Raw genomic sequence first — 18,655 nt, 5'->3', positions numbered from 1 at the left:
GCAAGCTTGCTGGGAAGCCCTAGAAAAATCCCCTAGATACGTGATTTAGTATATAGTGACATACGAATTCGTGTTAGCATTGGGGCGTGGGGTGAGGGCACAAGCCGGCCGACGTTGATGTGTGGTTGGAGTGGATGTGATGAAGACGGGGAGATGGTGCCAGGCGCTGCTGCCTTCGGCGGGGCTAAACTGCGCCGCCCCACTCCATGATTGCGACATCCCAGACAGTACTTGCTGGCTATAAGTCGTGTCGCATACATACACCCAGATCTTGACAAGTAAGTAGCTGGTATGTAGCTGGTCAGAAAATGCACACCTCTATCTTTGATTTGTTTCCAAGACTGCGACACGAGTTCTAGCCATCCCTGGGGCCACTGCGACTGAGTCGACTGCATCACGCGAGCGGTGCAGCGCAAAAGAACTGCTTGTTGCGGTCCATTGTGATCCCCAAGAGGATCATACATGTGTGCAAAGCTGACGCAGAATGAGGCTGCGGAAGTAGGTGGCTTTGATGTCTACGTGGCGTGGCGCCCCTCAGCCGGAGGGGCGTGTGCATCGAAGGGCAACGCAGCTGATGCATCACCGCACCCGGTAGTATATATGTACTCCCCTCCTTCATCTTTGCGCTTTTCGTTCCGTCAATCTGCTATTCTCTGTTCCTCCAAGACGCCATCATCACTTCGACATGTCATTCCACCCTTACCCTAACGAGATACCATTCGATCGAGATGTCTCAACGGTCAATCTACTCGAATACGAGCTTCACTCAGACATACACCCTGAACAATTCGACAACGACTCGCTCACGGCGTCTTCGGAACTGCGGGATCAGACGGTAGACCATGGAGCGATGTCAGAACACATCGCAGCGACTACCAGTTCGCTCAACCACTGCATAGCGACTCTGGACATTGACCAAATATCTGCATCGTATGTCGTTCTGAGCCCCACCCCTCTTGTTGTACAGACTGACAGATATGGGTGGGGGCATGTCTCTTTGACTCTTTTGGCCTTCTACTCAACCAAAGAATCTCCTTAGTCTTTCCTATATATCTTGCCTTGAGGGCTTTGTCATGTAACACTTTCGACGCTGTAAATCCTCGCTAACATATACTACCAAGTCCAGCCGAGACTTAGGGATGCCACGCATGCCCTTGCATGCACTTTCATTGTCTCCCCCCACCGCTGCGAACTTGTATCCGCCTAGCATGTATTATTACTTCTGCCTATGAGCCCATGTCATAATCATGCCCCTATCTAGATTATACAGATCATATCTTCCGTGGCATCATACTGTTGCTCACGGAGAAGAGGCCTTCCGAGGCCCTGTAGTATGGCTAGGCGGGGCCGTTACAGACGCTGGAAACGAACCAGGAGATTACAGTGTACCCTTCAGCCTCTGGGGATCGACCGATGATGCATCTAACGGATGCAGACTCCTTCCGGATGTTAACGATAACAAGGAAATGGAGCCGGTCATGCTACACGGCGCTAATCCGAATTCAAATGCCACATCTTCTGGATCCAGGAACATCGTGGCAGCTCGTGAAAAGGCAAGCCACACGGGAATGCGTATCAGAATGACACCTACCGGAAACGCTAGCGACATCCCCTTTCGGGTCGAGACCAAGAGAGTCTACATCTGCACACACACCGGCTGCAACAAGAAGTACTCACGGATGCCGGATCTCCGACGCCACTACCGAGGATCCCATCTGGACGACCGTCGTTTTCAATGCCGCGCCCTGGGCTGTGAACGGGCAGTTCGCGGTTTTCCACGGAGGGACAAGAGAGATGTGCATGAGAAGAAGATGCACATCGACATTGGGGACGGTATCTTGTTGTAAAGGAAGAGATGGGAGTGTGCGCGTCAGGAAAGCCTTATTGGAAGGGAAGATGATTCCGTTGGAAGAGAGAAACGCTATGTAAAAGCTGCGAACACTTGCGTCATATGTCGCACAGTCTGGGGCGCCACGTGGGAGATAAGCACGAGGAGGTTTCGGGTTACGGCGCAGTCTTGCCATGTCTTGTTTACTACGTGGCGTTCATGCTGTCTAAGCGATCCTGCACCGCTCAAATCGAAAGCATTATCTACTTTTAGCGAGCCAATACATGCTAATCAGCTGGCTAACTTACCTGATTCCTGTCTGCGCGCTTCTCCTTTCGGACGTGTGATCACCCGTTCGGTCTTCCTGCGTATCACCCATGTCCGTCTCCCGGCGCATCGGTGATTCACATGACTCGACCTACCTCTGCCTCCGACTGATACCAGCGCATCATCATTTTAAAGTTGTAGTCTGCCTCGCATTGATTGAGATCAGCTCGCGAACTACACTGATCGTGACTATTGGCAGTAGTCGCGAAATTAGCTTTCGGCAATGCGAACTTCCCCGGCGGTACTGCGGACACACCCTCATGGCCGCAGTCAGGCGGATACGGGCCGCCACGACACCATACTGATTGGGGAAATTCTTACAGCTTTACTTGCCCCGACGGAGTAACCCTTGCTGAAGAGCACATGGTTCAGGGATGCAGGGCAAAACTTTCGTGGCACAGTCCAGGTGTGCTCTGTTTGCGCGTACTCCTTATGCTGACCGCTGTGTTACCTTGCTCTCTTGCTCTGTCAAGTCTCACCTACCTTTCTGCATTCATCCTTCTTGACCACGTCCGCGGAACCGAATTACCAACTCTCGCAAAAAGAAATCATGTCAAGAATTGCTTGTGCCTGGGCGGAGTTAGGCGAGGATGCTAACGATGCCTATCACTGGTACGAAACCACGCATATACCCGACGCCCTGGTGAAGATCAGGTCCACCGCCAGACATGCAGAGCAAGTGGAAGACAGCCCATTCCAGGAAGTACCTGGGATTGATGGCAGGTTCATGACCATTTACGACCTACCAAAACAACCAAGCGCGCAAGACCTGGATGCGCGGATATGCCCTGCGCTGGACAAACTTCCGAATGAGGCGAAGGTGGACACACGGTTCTACACAGAGCATAAGAACTGGTTTGGAGAGGAGTGGCGCGGAGGTATATCATCCTCAAGATCACGATACAAGGATGCACCATGAAAGCTAACACCCTGCATCAGATCCCCGCGATGTCCAAATGTGGGTCGTAGTCCTTTGGCAGCCCGCTCCGGAGGTTCACGACGAATTCGTAAAGTGGTTCGGAGAAGAGTTTACGCCCGGTATGCTCGAGAGTCCTGGACTGCTTCGCACGCGCATCTTCAAGCTCGAGCACGCTTCGCTCATCCAGGACGAGAAATACAAACAAGTAGAAAAGGCGTCAGTGTACCAGTACATGACGTTCTGGGAGTTCGATAGCGAGGAACTGCCATGGGAAATCTTGGTATACCTGGGGTCTTCAGAGAGGTGGAGACACTATGTGGAGGGCGGGCTTCTGGTACGTCGCGTGTCTCCAGTCAAATGAGAGTGCTGATAGCTAACAAAGTCGTAGTCATGGCAGGTCGGACAATTTCTGGTAAATAACATCTATCCCGACATCGAGGACGCGGACTCCCCGGCCGTCATGGGGGCGAAGATCATCGTAACCCCGGTCGCACAGGAGACGTGAACGTTGTCGACACCGAAACTGATGCTAAGTAGGAATATCAGGATTTGGACGACGATATCAGCCAACATAGCGGAAGTGATCTGTTGGACGGAGGAAATGAGGCAATACCCGTAATGAACAGCGGATTTGATGATTTGATCGAGGACGTGGATTAATTGGATTGGCTAATATCTTGCCTTCGGTAAACGGCGTTTAATAATACCCCAATTGTTGTTTTCCATTCAGAGTTCCTGTTTCAGACACTTGCATTGATAACCGGACTGACCGTCGTATGCCATACCACGCTGCTGTATCATTTCCGAATCATGTCGCCTTTCCGGGCGTATATGGTGGGGTTCCTGGGGTGACACTTAATGGGTACCGATCAGACGGTACACCGGCCTGAACATGAACTAGTCCAGGTATACCTGAAGTGACTTGTTGTAGGGATTGTTCTGGAAGAAACCGTGGCATTGTTGCCCGCGTGGCGCCGCGTGTTGACAACGCTGTTCTTGAAGGACTGATGAGAGCAGGTGCTCGCGATCTTGTAAGAATCTCATGTTCATCATGCTTGAGTACAGAGTGTCCGAAGTCTAATGCAGATGGGTTTTGAGCCAGGCTGTATGCGTCCGTCTTTTGCTGTATTTTGCCTAGTGAAGGATCGCGTGCGAGCTGGGATGCGGACTCATGCACGTCTGGCGCAATATGATCGTCTGCCCGACCCGCTTGCAGCCGTCTCCGCGTTTCGACTTGAGAGCTTGCCCCGAAGACTAAGTCGAAAGACTCCTGTGGCGTCAGCCCGGGTTGCCTGAATGGGCTTCCAGGCGCCTCTGATATCCCGAATGCGTTCTGCTGTCCGTCGCGTGACACATGGTCTTGCAATTTGGATGTATATTTTTCGGAATTGATGACAAGTTTGATGGTATTGTTCGCTGCGGCTGTTCGAGATCTTCGTGATGAAAGTATCGGTGCTGACTCCAGGGATGGTGTATTTGACCGATGCTCTGGGACCGGTAGCGCGCCTGAGCAATAATCGTCTCGAGGTCTTCGAACGCGTCCCTCGGCTTGCGACGTCGGCTCACCAAAGCGGCCTGCTTCTTTTCGTCTGTGGATTTGTGGGTTTTCACGGGGATCGATATCGCGTGTCCTGCTGCGTGAGCCATTGTGCGACTTGCAGAATATATGCTTCCCATTTTCTCCAAATCTGAGATGTCTGGGCACGTCCCACACTTCGTCCGAGCTTGCACTCAAGAGTCGGGTTCGTGAGGGCATAATCCCATTGCCTTCAGCACGACTATCAGAGCCCTCATCGCTTGCATCGTGAGCCTTGCCAGCCAACCTCTTGGCCTTCAGCCGCTCTTTGCCCACAGAGCGTGGTATCCGAGAGGAGTGACATTTCTCCGGCCTTGGGCTGCGGCCCTTGGTGTAGCGCATAGTGTGTTGAATGCCAGCGAAACTCCGCCGCTCGTCGTCGTCGAGATCGACACCTTCCACATTCGTGTATAGCCTGACTTTGCGTCCGCCGTTGCCTGTACGCTCGCCGCTGACTCGGTAAACGCATGTTCGTCCCTTTCTTCCACTTTGGTGTTTCTTGCGCGCGCAGACGTATCGTGGAGCCGAAGTTTCGGCGTAATCGCTTGTCGTGACCTGAGGTGAGAGCAAGGATTTGACCAGCCCTCTTAATCCGCAACTCGGAAGCAACACGATGACCATCGCGATAGGCCGTAGGCTAGAGGCAACGATAGGGTTGATGGCTGGCCGATCGCCGTGAATGTGGTCTCGAATGTATACACATCGCGTGCCACAGGTCCCGAGTAGGCGGTAGGGTCGCAGTTGCTTTGAAGCTCTCGGGTAGTGGTTGTCGGAAGGATCTATCTGAGCAATGGTGCCAAGCGAGACGCGACTGCCGCTTCCAGCAAGTGAAGCATATTCGTAGGCTCCTGTAGACCATTGTCAACTTCAGACGGTTATCTCTTACCCGCCCATGCATCTTGAGACTCCCGTGCTGCTTCCAGGGCAATGAGAATTTCTGATAGACTGCTAAGGCCGCAATGCGACCGGAAAGCAGGTACTTCAGCTTCGTAGAGATCAAGGTGCCTGCTGTTAATGAAGCAACTGCGTTGGAAGACGCGATTGCAACAACTGTTGATGATGATCAAGTGAAGTCCATGCTACGTGCGAAGCTGCCAGCGCCTCACCATATCCAGGATTGTAGTTCGGGCTCCGGAGCGCATTAACGGCATTCTGGAGAGGTGTAGGTAGCATGCTGTGGAAATTGTGGTGAGGTTGGGGTGAACAGAAGGGTGTTCTACGTCATCGTAATCGCGAACCCCTGAAGGGCCCCACTCACCAGATGACTAAGTCATTCTTAGCCTATTCCGGATGGCATGTTCTCCTTCCGTCAGAACACTGTCCGACACTTTTCGTCGTCGGACGCGACTCGAGTTCAACTAATCCGAGCAGATACTTGTGTTGCTTTCATGGATCTCGGTGATCAGCTCCTCAATTATGAGACACCTCAAGCTCTTTCAAAGCTCCGTTAAGAACGTGTGTCGCAACACCTGTGGACCAGGATACACTTCGCGCCGACCCTCGTATCACGTCTTAGGCACCTGGAACACAGCTCTTTATCACTGCTGTAACGTCGAAGATGGATTGAGATGAATATACGCTGTAATGCTATACAAGGATAAATTACGAGCCGATCGCGACCATCGCCTTCAAGCTCTTCCATTGTAAGCCAATAGGTTTGGTGCGCCTGCTACATCTGTAAGGCGATTTGGCTAAGTTTAGGTTTGCAATGTCAGTGTACGTCTCACATGCAGTCGGTCCAGAGTCACTTACAGTAGCCAATGACAAGACTCTTGCCCTCGCGGCCGGACCGATCGATTGCCCTTCGAGACCGCGCAGATACGACACCAGACCAGCCACGAAAGGTGCAGACGCCGAGGTACCACTTGCTGTCATTGTTGCCGTATTTGAGGTGTGCCAGGTAGAAATGATATCACCACCCGGAGCCCAGATGTCTACGGCCGACCCGTAATTCGATGTCGAAGAACGAGCGTCGTTTGATTGAACGCTTCCTACGCACAGAGCGTTGGCAGCACGAGCTGGCGAGACGTTTGCGGCCGGCTGGTTGTCGTTTCCTGCAGCGACGACAGGCAGTATACCTCGGTTCGCCAGTGCGTTGACAGCGTTATCCATGGATGAGGAGGCTGGCCCACCGAGCGATAAGTTCACCACGGCTGAACCCAGTCGGCTCTTGGTAACGATATCGTTTGTCACCCAGTTCAAGCCGGCCAGCACGCTGGAGCCAGCTGCGACGTTATCATCGCCTATTACCTTGACCGCAATGAGAGTCGTGTTCTTGGCAACGCCGTAGGTCTTCGAACCAATCACACCAGCTACGTGGGTGCCATGGCCGGTGACATCGGCATTGTTGGTGTTGGCTGCGTTGTATCCCCAGGAAGCGCGGCCTTCGAACTCGACATGGGTCGTTCGGATTCCACTGTCTAGTACATACGAGTAGGTGCCGCTACCAGCTGTCGAATCGTATATATAGCTGGTAGCTCCTCTGGTCCTGGAGGATACGCTTGCAAGACCCCATGGTGCGTTGGTTTCTACTCAGTGTTAGCGACACATACCTCATACAAGAAGAAAACACCGAACAGGTCTGCACACGACAAAGTGGGACACCTAATGTCGATGTGGGCTCGAGGATGTTTATACGTACGCGTTACGAGAGCCGTGGGATACATTAGGAAGTCTTTCTCGACGAGGAAAACATCTTCTAATGCCTCCAATTCGGTAACAACGGCTGGATCAAATGCCCCGGCATAGCCCTTGAAGTCTCCGAAGTTGTACTCCTGATCGATCCCGGCGTTCAGGTCGACGTCATCTCGTCGTCCGAGATGGCGAGCAACTATACTGCGGACCTTCTCGCGGTGAGCGGTAAATGTTGCGACGTCCACGTCCGGCTTGAGCTGTACGATGTATCGGCCCGCGATCGAATCCTCGGTTGAGCGAGTTGAAAGAGGTGCCGCATGAGCAAGAAACGATGTCGCAGCTACGGCAAGAGAAACAGCACGGATGAAGAACCGCATCTTGAAAGACAAGAAGAGGGGTAGTAATGCCTGGAAGATGAGATAGATGAAGATAATTTAGGACTTATCGCAACGCTTTCACATACTTATAGCGACCTAGGATACCAAGCTCGACACCACGCTCCATCGCGCACCCTCAATCCAAGCTACTACCGGCGGAAGTATCGAAAGCCCATATACCCCCAAAACATATCCAATAACGACAATGTGGGAAGCAAGATGCCTGGCCCCCAGGCGCTTGCGGATGTCGCCCGGCTGACGTGCGCAGAGACTATCCTCGTATGAACTCCACATAGTCCACTGAGAACTGATCCATCTGCCCGCTCCTGCCTCTTCTTCGCGCGATCCGATAGTTCATGCAGATGTCCTGCGATGCAATGCAGGGGCCGAATGCCCTGCGCTGCAAGTGCGTGGCGAGGCAGACTGGGCATGGTTTGGTACGGTCTTCAGATTTCAGCTCTTCGTTAGAGCGCTCGAATACATTGGCCATGTAATACCAAGGTAACATCGACAGCAACAATATGCCTTGTCGTTGACTGTGACACAATGAGAGAGCCGCTTTGTGATCGCGTTCCGGCCACGTGCCGCCCGCGGTGGGGCAATGTCTCAACTGCGCCGCAATTCATCACCGACTAGACTTGATCTCCGGAACTACTGTGCCTCATACACATTTTGCTGCATGCACTCCGAGACCGGGAAAGCTCGAGTAGACTGGCGATACGACGTGGCGAAATGCTGCCGCCTGCGTCGACCTCTACCCGCCGGGTACCTCACTGATCACGGCCGCTCTTCGGGGATGAGGTATTACTCATCGCATTATCATATGTACCGGCTATTAAAACGATCCTACTATCCAGTAAAGTCAGGCTTGTTCGAACCCGACTCGCGTAGCCACTTTGGCCAAGCAATCTACTCCTCCGGATCGCGACCTCCACGCTTCTTCATCTCCTCGAGATATTCCTCCTCGGTCTCGAGATCAAATGGCAAAGGCCTGGTGATAGGATGAATCGAAGCACCGTGGTCTTCGAGTTGCTTGAGACGCTTCATCGTGGCGGGTTTGGTGCGATTGACGCTGTAAAGCTTGACGCGGCTACCACAACGTTAGTATTGCTATCGAGCATGCAAGAGCATTCAAAGAGCTACTTACTGGCATGAGGATGTCACGTGGAGATCCCAGTTCCATGCACTTCGCACGAAGGTGGGTTGCGTCTGCGTGTAAGGTCAGCAAATGTTGTCTGGTAGTCACAGCGACACTTTGCCACGCCACATCGAGACAGCCACGATGTAAGGTGTGCGGGGCTTTCGCAACGGAAGTCGAAGTTTGCTTACATTCAAAGCGTCATCCCAGCAACGCACGCAGAATTCACTGATCCACGTTAGCATCTGTCGCAGAACGACCGACGACAATAGACTTACAGCCACCCCTCAGCATCGACTGGAATATCAACCCACCACGTGCGCCAGGCATGGTAGTATTTCTTGCTCAAGTTCTCGTATGGCACCTCGTACCAAACACCACCACCATCGTTGCTGACTTCAACTCGTTCCGGCCAGCCACTTCCACTGTATGCCCAGCCAGTCATGCGGATCTTCCCATCGTGTACAATGACGTCTTTGTCGACAGGCGTCATGATAGCACTCGCAACAGGCATCGTCTGGATACTGAAACCGTTGCTGTATGTGACGTTTTGCTTGCCGTTCTGCGGAGTATAGTAGAGATACTCCTTCATTTGAACGGGAGCTAGAGACGGCTGGTCGATGACGTTGATACGAGTGAGCCATTTGCAGCTTCTGGCGCCGATGTAGCCCATTACGACAGTACGGAGTGGGAAGCCATGGATGGCTGGTAGTGGCTCTCCGTTCATCTCCCACGCCAGCATGACCTCATTGATCTTGACCTTGCGAGTCGGCACTGATACAGCGTAGTTGTATACGTGACCCTTCTTGAAGTAGGTATCAGCACCAAAGAACTCGACGTGCTTTCCTTCCGGCTTCAGCCCGCAGTACTTGAGCACCTTCTTGAGACTGACGCCCACGTAGCGGGCCGTGCCGATGGCACCTTCTCCCCACGGCGCATTGATGAGTTCGTCTCCGTCTCCAGGGTAGTCGTGAATCTGCTCAATACGGCGCGTACCACTGCACTGAAGAGTAACGCAGGTCTCAATGCGTGGGAAGATGCTCTCGTCCTGTAGTTCCTTCAGTGTGATCTTCTTCGGCTTGTCGACGAGACCTTCGACTTCGAAGAAGTACTTCTCCGGGTCGATCTCAGGTATGCCACCGTGGTTTCTCACGAAGTGGTCTTTGTTGTTGGTAATCTCCGTTTCGACCAAGCGCTTCCGCTCCGGCTCTCCGTTGTATGGGAATTGCAGTACATGGACCATGTCCTCGCTCTTCTCTTTCTTGACGTGTTCCCAAGAGTCGGCCGGCATATCCTTCAGCGTCTTGCCCATCGCGTAGTGGTAGTGTTTCCATCGTACACCCTCAAGCACCGGGTTGGTATCGGGCAGCGGTTTCAGCTGGAACTCGGGAGGTACGGGGAAGTCATATTTCGCCAGGATTTCTGCCGCCTGCTTCTTCTTTTCTGGGTATCGCTCCCACTCGATGTATCCTTTCCAACCTTCTCGCTCTTCTGGGAAATTCGGCTCTTCGGCTGTCAAGAGCTCGAAAGGTTTTGCATTGGGTTCAGCAGGCGCCATTGTCGAAGTGTGGAGTTGGGGAAGTTTGATCTAGCATGAGGCGCGGGATGCAACCCTCTACAAATGCGCGACTGTTGCATTGTGGAGTGGACGCGCCAGCCCAGGTGCGTTATGTCATGACCTCAAGGTGACTGATACTTAATCATGGGCTATACTGATCTGCCATAACGTGTACTGCAGGCAACCCCTGTACATCGTGGTGCCAGCACGTGGTCTACCTGGATCCACGAATCAAAATGCCGCAAGCTCCGCAAAAACGTTAGGAAGAGATACACCACTGCGTCATCATGATGAACGTTGAAGAGCTGCCACACATCCTGGGATGGTACCACGCGCCTAGAACCAATAATCTTTAAGTCCGAAATCCGAGCATGGGCAGGGCAAATGCCGGAGAAAAGATGGAAACGGTGCGACCCGCATGCGATTGATGAGTAAGGATACCAAAGTCTTGAGAATGCTTCTTTTTAGTAGCGATTGCTTACAGACACGCTTGGCGTGGTACTTGTGAACCAGACCAGTTCTAGTCGGTGATGCAGAGCTGATTACATGCAGGCCGCATACGAGGAGTTCGAAGAGCTTCGCTTGTATTGCCGACGATTTTCGGGAGGGCCAGCGCGAATTTTCATCCCAGGGGTCAGGCATACTGCAGACAAAACCGGAAAGCAGCGCGATGACTATCGTTGTTGCAGAGCAAGGGATGGCCAGAGTTGGCATGCACGCATGGAAATGCGCGGCAGTTACTTCACAGGTTCTGCACATGTCGCCTCGGCAAGTTGCATGGCATGCTAACTAGAAAGGGCTTGGCCTGCTTCTGCCCGCCGTCATCTCACCGCAGAACACCACGATCTTAGCATCTAGACATCCGTCGGTCTCCGCACGTCTGCATTCGATATGGCAAACCAACAAGTAAGCCGCGACGACATCTCTCGAAATCCCAACGTAGATCACCAAGACATCACCCAGCTTTCGCAATGGCGGACGCGGAGCTAGTAGCGCAATGGAGTGCACCCCTATAGAATTGCTGCTACCTCAGCTGTAGGCATTACGCCGCCTCATTCCAACCACGGAATAGGATTCCGACCCGTCAAACTATGCCAATGCGTCTCACAATATCAGTCAAAGTCAAGCACCTGCGTGCTAGAGGAGCGGATCATCTGCTAGTCGTTCTCACGCGCTCCACGTCCTTACTGTCTGATCGAAGAAATCTGATCGAATAGCATCGCAGTTCACGTCCCTTCCGAGGAAGGATCAAACATCAAACGAACGCGATTCGATATGCCATCGGAAGATGAGGACTTTCCCCACGTGGCGGCGCCATCAAGGGCCGCCCTTGCAAACACGGCCCGCGTCCTTCGGTTCCAGAGTTCAATATCACTGACTGGCCGACATGCGACCTCTAGGAAAGCGCGCAATACGGAGTAGCATCAAATACCTTCAGATGGTTCTCGAATGAACACCATAGCAGGGATTATGGGCTCGAACTGCTGGAATGTGTTCAGTCCCAACTGTACGAGTAAAAGCTATGAAACACGAGATCAAGGGATCGCCCAATATAGTGAAGGAGCCGTATCAGCTAAACTCTAGATGGAGATTCGTAACTCGCATCTGGCGAACGGAAGGACCATGTATGCATATCTCCGTGAGGACATCTGGACGATCTGGCCAATCGCAATTTTTGATCTGGACTTCTACGCCGCATGAATGCAGCAATGGTTCATACTGGGTAAGTATACGGCGACATATGGCTTGGAGGATGGCAAGCGCGGGTTACGTGTCTGCCCAGAGAGACTATGGGAGGCACGCCAGCATCAATAGGGGAAGCCCAGCTCACCCAGCAATAGACTGCTACATCTCGGCTTGCTCAACACGTCTTCCAACGGTCATATTCATCGATCACTCTCAACCCTAGTCTTCGCCTCCGCATACTCGCCTCTCATTTTCACGTTTTATTGTCTATACCTTTGGAGCAACAATGGTCGATATGGTAGCAAATGCCCAGAGCGCGCTGTTGCAGAAAGCAAGAGACTCCGCCTCTTTCGACACGTTTCAGCTGACGTGCATACTCTGGGGAAGGTAAGTACAATCTGTGAGCCTATGTAACATCGGTGCTAATCCATCTGCAGTGAGAAAGTTGTCAAGGAGCGACGCGCCGCCTTCAATAGAGTTGAGAAAGCAATAGGCACCGACGACAATGCAAAGCTTCCTCGATGCTACTCAGAGACCTCACGCGAGGATCTATTTGAACAGGGTCTTGAGATGGGAAAAGCGTGTCTCGATGATATGCTCAAGCATGACCATGGGCACTTCGTGTGGATTACGCCGCGATACAACCTCATGAACGCCAGGTATGTTGAAGTAGTCAGGAGAATCTGCCACAACTGGTGAACTGACTTACAACAGCCCCTTCGGTCACAAAGCCATCCTCTTCGAGCCCGGCATGGAGCACAACGGTACAGAGGAACAAAAGGCGAAGTGGATGCCGCTCGCTCGATCCGGCAAGATACTTGGTACATACGCACAAACCGAGCTTGGTCATGGTTCATTCGTGCGAGGTATCGAAACGACCGCCACCTTCGACTCTGATCGCGATGAGTTCGTCATCCACTCGCCAACAATCTCATCAACAAAGTTTTGGCCTGCAGGGCTAGGCTTCTCGACCACACACGGCACAGTCATGGCGAGACTCATCGTTGGCGACGAGGATCATGGCCCACATATATTTCTTGTACAACTTCGATCAGTCGAGGACGGCACACCAATGCCAGGTGTGAAGATGGGCGATGTTGGCTTGAAGCTTGGGTAAGTAACAAGTTCGCAGAAGACGTCAGGAGTTCAGTCACTCACCAAGACCCAGCTACAACGAAGCCGACAATGGCTTCGCCTCCTTCGACAACGTTCGCATCCCTCGCTCGCAGATGCTCATGGCTCACAGCCAGCTCACATCCGATGGCACATTCACCAAAGATCCCCTCCGCGCTAAGCTCTCGTACTCCGTCATGCTGCTCGTCCGCGGCAGGATGCCCAGCGTCTTTACGGTTCAGCTAGCCCAAGCTTTGACTATCGCAACACGATACTCCGTTGTACGACAACAAGGGCTCGGCCCTGCTGATGCGTTTGCCACTGAAGGCAGCATCTTGCACTACAAGCATCAGCATTTCCGTCTTTTGAGCTTGATCGCTAAGACGTACGCCATGTTCTTCGGTTCTCGGGTCTGCGATGAACAGTATAACAAGCTCCGGGAGATGCAGAGCAAGAACGATCACTCTCTTCTGCCGGCTGTTCACGCATTGACTGCTGGGATGAAGGCATATGTCACGTCCGAGGCCGCTGATGGTGCCGAAGACGCGCGTAAGCTGTGCGGTGGTCACGGCTACATGTCTATCTCAGGCCTACCAGACATTGTCGGTGCATTGGTCGGTGGCGCGACATTCGAAGGCGAGAACTACGTTCTGTGGCAACAACTCGGGCGACATCTCCTCAAGCAACTTGACCGCCTACAAGACGGCGAGCCAATCGAGCCCCACGTGCAATACCTGACCGATGTCGAAGACCCCAACCTTCCATGCTGCGCATCCGCAACGCAGTTTCTCGACCCCAAAGTACAACTTGCCATCTACCGCGACCGTGCACACCGCATGGTCGTGAAGGCGCATTCGGCAATTCGCGCATCGACCAAGTTGCCAGCAGATGCGTGGAACGAGCACATGATGCTGCTCATCTCCGCCTCGCGGGCCCATATCGAGTACTTCATCCTGAAGTCATTCACCGACTTCATCTCGAGCCTGTCTGATTCTACATGCAACTACCTACGCATCGTCATGAACCGTATGCGCGCCCTCTACGCCTTATCGACTATCATAAACCCACGTACCGTCGACGCAGTATCCTTTATCGAGACAAGCGACGATCGTTCTCCCTACTTCACTTCCGGACAGCTTGACACTATCCGGCATCATGTCAACGGCCTGCTCGACCAGCTACTGCCCGAGGCCGTTGGCCTGACTGATGCGTGGGACTTTTCCGATGCTAGTCTCTGCAGTGCGCTGGGTATGTACGACGGCAATGTATACGAGAATATCATGCGTTGGGTTGAGCAGTTGCCTATCAATCAGAAGGCGTGGCAGAATGCTGGGGTACAGCAGGGGTGGAAGAAGTGGGTTGATCCGATCCTGAAGAGGGAGGCGAAGTTGTAGAATGACGGAGCCTGGGTGTGTACTTCGCATCGTCGCGATAGTATCAGTGTGATGAGGTTAGTAGTATTGGATGCTGTGAATTGGAATGTTTTGTATTTGGAAGACAGCTACTGCAATACTTTTGTGTGCTCTTATATAGTACAGATCAAGAAGTCCAGCGAGCTTGACACCAACGAGAGCTGTAGGCCTCCAGTTGCATGTGACGCAACCCCAATGCTCTTCATCATAAGCTGCAAGATGGTAGTGCGTCCCATTGCGTCTGTTCAGCTTATGACTGTATGTCAAAGTAAATCTTCGTCTGAGAGAACTTCGGTCAACTGACTGATCCAACTCTGCCCGTTCAGCTCTTCCACCTTGACATCAAACACATGATAGCCTTTCACGTTAACCATAACTCTCTTTCCCCCATTGACGAGTTGCTCCAGGACAGGAAAAATCATTTGAAGATCCGTCACAAGCTCTTTCACTTGCTGCGCTGTCAGCGTCACGGAGGGCTCGTATGTACATTGGAGTTGTAGAACTACCAGCACATGTGCTCCCAGTGATAGCAGTCTCCGGAGGTTAGCGGCAAGTTGGGTGACGTTGTCATACACGTCCCCGGTATATTCGAGGCGGATATAGATGTGCTTAACGTGCTGGCGCACATCGATGTCCAGACCCCATCTGTCGTGGAGGAGGAAGTCCAACGCAGCTGAAGCGCGTTTGGGGTTGCTACCACGCCCGAAGGGGAAGCCGAGGACGATGAAGATCGATATCTCGTACCACATCTCGCTAACCTCTTTCATCGTATCGAGCGGAATGTATCCATGCACGAAGAGATGATCGCAACCGTTCTGCCGTAGGGAATCAAGCCATTGAACGTTGCGATCAGGGCGCCCGACGATGTAAGTATCCCGCGGCAGTAGATGGGCGTACACCATGTCTCGCAGTTCTCGAGGGAGTTTGCTTTGGAATAGCGTGGCTAGTGTCATGCATTCTGCCTTTGCGTGGGTCGCGATGTACGTGCTGAGTTCATCGTCGAGCTTTTCTGCTGCTTTACCGATCCGAAGTCCTTCGTGCTTTCTGGTGTGGAGAGCTTTCTCGGGGGGATAGATGACGGTTATCGGGTCGCAGAGTAGAGTGCAAACGTGGCGCGTCAGTGCTACTTTTCGCAGAGCGCTAAACAAATAATCAGCAGGATGTCTGTCAGTCGCGATGATGTACTTGCCGGTGGACTAGGTCTCTGTCCATAGCCGAGCTTGAGTACGTAGGTAAGCAGAGTCTCGGTACGACTGAGAAAATGGAAAGCGTGACACTAGCTCTCGTTTGTTATTGTTTCGATTTCTCCAGGCTCCAGCAGCAGCACGTGATCGACCAGGTAGTCGCACTGAAAACTTTCCACAACAAGCTAGCAACTCGGCTTGTACTGCTCAGACCTTCCAGGTCACATACTCGCCGTGATTGATCTACCTCATAGAACCTCTTCATGCCCGTGAGCCTTGCATGTATCTCCTTCCTGCGTCACCGATTCAGTGCTTCGTCTCCCGAGTTTGGAACGAGGATGCGCTGAGCTCTAGTCGTCAACGCGGTGAGGAAGCCCACCAATTTGCACTTGGGAGCAGAAGATGAGCACTGTACGCCATGGCTTCCTTGTTTTTGGCAGACTACCGCGTCTTGTTATTCCTCAGATATCTCTTCTGTAGTGCACCCGAGAGCTACTCGTTGTCTTTTGATGGGCGTGTTGTCGGAGAATATAACCCTTGTATGCAGCAGGTGCCGTTTTTCCCTGTCACTTACCGCTGAATCATGCTGATGTATGCGGCTAATGCCAATGAGATATGAGCAAAACGTAATACAATGAAAGTAAATTGACCCTAAACGCCGTCTCCTAGCCCGCACGAGGGCAATGGGTATCTATGCAGGCCGTTGGTACACAGAGTAAAATACAATTGAAACCGTCAAAACGCCATCTTCCCCCCACATTCCTTGTTCACTACAGCCACAATACGCCACGGATTTCAGCGCTCGAAGACTGGTAGGGAAACAGCTCCGCGACATTCTCTGGGGCATCTTTCCCATCGAGGCAATCTTCCACCACACGCACAATGCTCTCGAAATCAGACAAGACGCGTTTCGCATATGGCTGACTAACGGCCAAGTCATGTAGCATGCCCTTAGCGCGGTGGAAGGCCTCGATGTGGGCCTCGGTGTGAGGATGCGTCCTCCCAGCAGAGTCGCGGACGAGAAGAGAGCAAAATACCAGAAGTGCATTCGACAGGGCCGACGTCATGCGATGCCGAAGGCTGAATGGCTGACGAACTTTCCGCGTAAAGAAGGTCATTCTGGTGAGGGTGTCGCAGGCAAGTTGGCTGAGGTGTTCAGCGTGATTGTCGTCGTATTGCAGGGAGATTATGACGGAACGTAGCCCCCAAAGAACGAAGTCTGTCTTCTTCTGTTTGATGAACATCGTCAGTGGTACATCCCCATCACCATCCCGCTGAGCGTATGATGGCATCCCCAGTACTGGTAAGTCGTGATCGAGGTAGTGGGAGATCTGCCGATCAATGATATCCTGGGTTGTGCTATCCAGACTGCGACCGTCGACAGCGTTGCTGGCGTAACGTGCCCAGAGTATGACGTAGTGAATGTAGTGATCGATGAAAGGCCTGGGGTCATCACTATCATCGGGTTTGTAGAGGTTTGCCTATAGAACGTGAGCGTGAGGTGGTAGGAGGAGGAGGACACGTTAATCTAGGAAGAAACGGAACATCCTGGAGGCGACATTGACGTCAAGACACCCACTTTGCATGTTCATCTTGATGTAGTCTCCAGACCCGTCCAGGGGGAGGAAGTATTGGAGTTGTGGGCTTTACTTACCCTTTGTGACAGATCTACAGGTGCTTCGACTTGAATGTCGGTTTCGTGGATCCTATATGGTCTTCCACACGTCAACGAGATGAATCGGTCTTGAACGAAGATATTCCAGAAGGTGCAGATGCGCTCATATGCTTGAACCGTCGTGATGTTCGTCCACGTGGACTGCTGATGTAGGGAGAACTGGAGCGCGAGTGTTGCAGCGGCGCCGATGGTGTTGTAAGCTGGGCCGGGCATGTCTGCGTATTGGTAGTAGAGGGCCTACAACTATCAGTCTATGCGCATCAAGTTCGGAGCTTTTAGGCACGTACCTGGAATAGAACGCACTGTATCAGCGTCAGATCGCCGCTTCCGCTTAGTAGCGACCTCTTGTCGACGAGCTCGTCAGCCATCTCAAGCCAGCGCCAGCCCTTACACTTGCCAGTGTCGATGGGTGCGACATTGAGAAGTACGTCGCAGCATGCGAAGATGGTGTAGTTCAGCGCGAGAAACTCGCGGTCTTCTGATGGTATGGTGGCGCTCGCTAGCATGTGTTGGCTGCGGTTGCGGAACTCGGGTTCATCTATGCACGGATGAGACAGGTGAATGTCGGTGAAGAAGGAGGCTAGGTACTGTTGGTAATCCGCGGGACTAGGAAAGGGTAGCTTCCTGTTGTCGACTTGTACGAGGTGCGATGGGTCGCCGTTGATAGGGGAGCCAGCGCTCGGGACGACGGGGTTGGCTGGCTCTAGGGAGTTCTCTGAAAAGAGCGAAGGCTGCCCCATGAAGGCGAGAGCTGGGTTGATGGGATCCAGCGGCGGAACAGACAACGCGGCGTCACCCCTGAAAGCATCGCTGCCGTTCTCCTCACGCTCGACACTGCCCATTGGCGTCATAGTCAGGCCTCGGTCGCGCATGAGGGCTTCCATCATGGCCTCAATTCGGGCCATGCGCGCTTCCATGGTCATGCCGCGTGTGCTGGCATCGCTCGCCCTCCGCTCGGCGCCGTTCTCCGACGGCATTAAGCTCCTTCGTGGTATGTTGTGGCCGTTGCCGTTGGCGCTGGTATTTGAGGCTTGTGTATGGAGGGCAGGCGTGGGCCGACTGAGGTTCTGCAGGGCTTCGGCGGCCGTCTGGTCTTCAGAGAAGAAGCATCGCTTGCCGTTGTCCATGCACCGTTGGCATGGGTTTTCACCGGAACACTGTTGACGTCAGTTGTTGACCCTCATGGTTGTTGCTGGGATAGTTCGTAGATGCGGAAGCGACGCTGTCG

At 52.9% G+C, this 18,655-nt stretch overlaps 5 protein-coding genes across 5 annotated transcripts; 2 read left to right on the top strand and 3 right to left on the bottom strand.

Moving 5' to 3' along the window:
- Window positions 1-2,882: 2,882 nt before the first annotated feature.
- On the top strand, window positions 2,883-3,579 carry J4E92_010694 (uncharacterized protein; the record flags this gene model as incomplete). The annotated part of the gene is made up of 3 exons (XM_051502030.1): window positions 2,883-3,033; window positions 3,095-3,408; window positions 3,463-3,579. 3 exons carry the CDS (start codon window positions 2,883-2,885, stop codon window positions 3,577-3,579), a joined length of 582 nt encoding a protein of 193 aa, XP_051347742.1.
- Window positions 3,580-6,319: 2,740 nt separating this feature from the next.
- On the bottom strand, window positions 6,320-7,661 carry J4E92_010693 (uncharacterized protein; the record flags this gene model as incomplete). Its single annotated transcript, XM_051502029.1, has 3 exons — window positions 6,320-6,325; window positions 6,403-7,178; window positions 7,292-7,661. 3 exons carry the CDS (start codon window positions 7,659-7,661, stop codon window positions 6,320-6,322), a joined length of 1,152 nt encoding a protein of 383 aa, XP_051347741.1.
- Window positions 7,662-8,570: 909 nt separating this feature from the next.
- On the bottom strand, window positions 8,571-10,357 carry J4E92_010692 (uncharacterized protein; the record flags this gene model as incomplete). Its single annotated transcript, XM_051502028.1, has 4 exons — window positions 8,571-8,751; window positions 8,809-8,870; window positions 8,991-9,027; window positions 9,078-10,357. The coding sequence occupies 4 exons, from the start codon at window positions 10,355-10,357 to the stop codon at window positions 8,571-8,573; spliced, it is 1,560 nt and encodes a 519-aa protein (XP_051347740.1).
- A 1,972-nt stretch (window positions 10,358-12,329) lies between these two features.
- J4E92_010691 (uncharacterized protein) lies at window positions 12,330-14,550 on the top strand (the record flags this gene model as incomplete). Its single annotated transcript, XM_051502027.1, has 4 exons — window positions 12,330-12,430; window positions 12,481-12,702; window positions 12,758-13,156; window positions 13,212-14,550. 4 exons carry the CDS (start codon window positions 12,330-12,332, stop codon window positions 14,548-14,550), a joined length of 2,061 nt encoding a protein of 686 aa, XP_051347739.1.
- Window positions 14,551-16,522: 1,972 nt separating this feature from the next.
- On the bottom strand, window positions 16,523-18,611 carry J4E92_010690 (uncharacterized protein; the record flags this gene model as incomplete). The annotated part of the gene is made up of 4 exons (XM_051502026.1): window positions 16,523-17,233; window positions 17,407-17,664; window positions 17,715-18,584; window positions 18,606-18,611. 4 exons carry the CDS (start codon window positions 18,609-18,611, stop codon window positions 16,523-16,525), a joined length of 1,845 nt encoding a protein of 614 aa, XP_051347738.1.
- Between the last annotated feature and the right edge of the window lie 44 nt (window positions 18,612-18,655).

Source organism: Alternaria infectoria, assembly GCF_024043175.1.
Source record: "Alternaria infectoria strain BMP 0036 chromosome Unknown scaffold_41, whole genome shotgun sequence".
NCBI lineage: Eukaryota > Fungi > Ascomycota > Dothideomycetes > Pleosporales > Pleosporaceae > Alternaria > Alternaria infectoria.
Note: the sequence above shows the minus strand (reverse complement) of the source record. Positions and strands in the feature narration are given on the sequence as shown.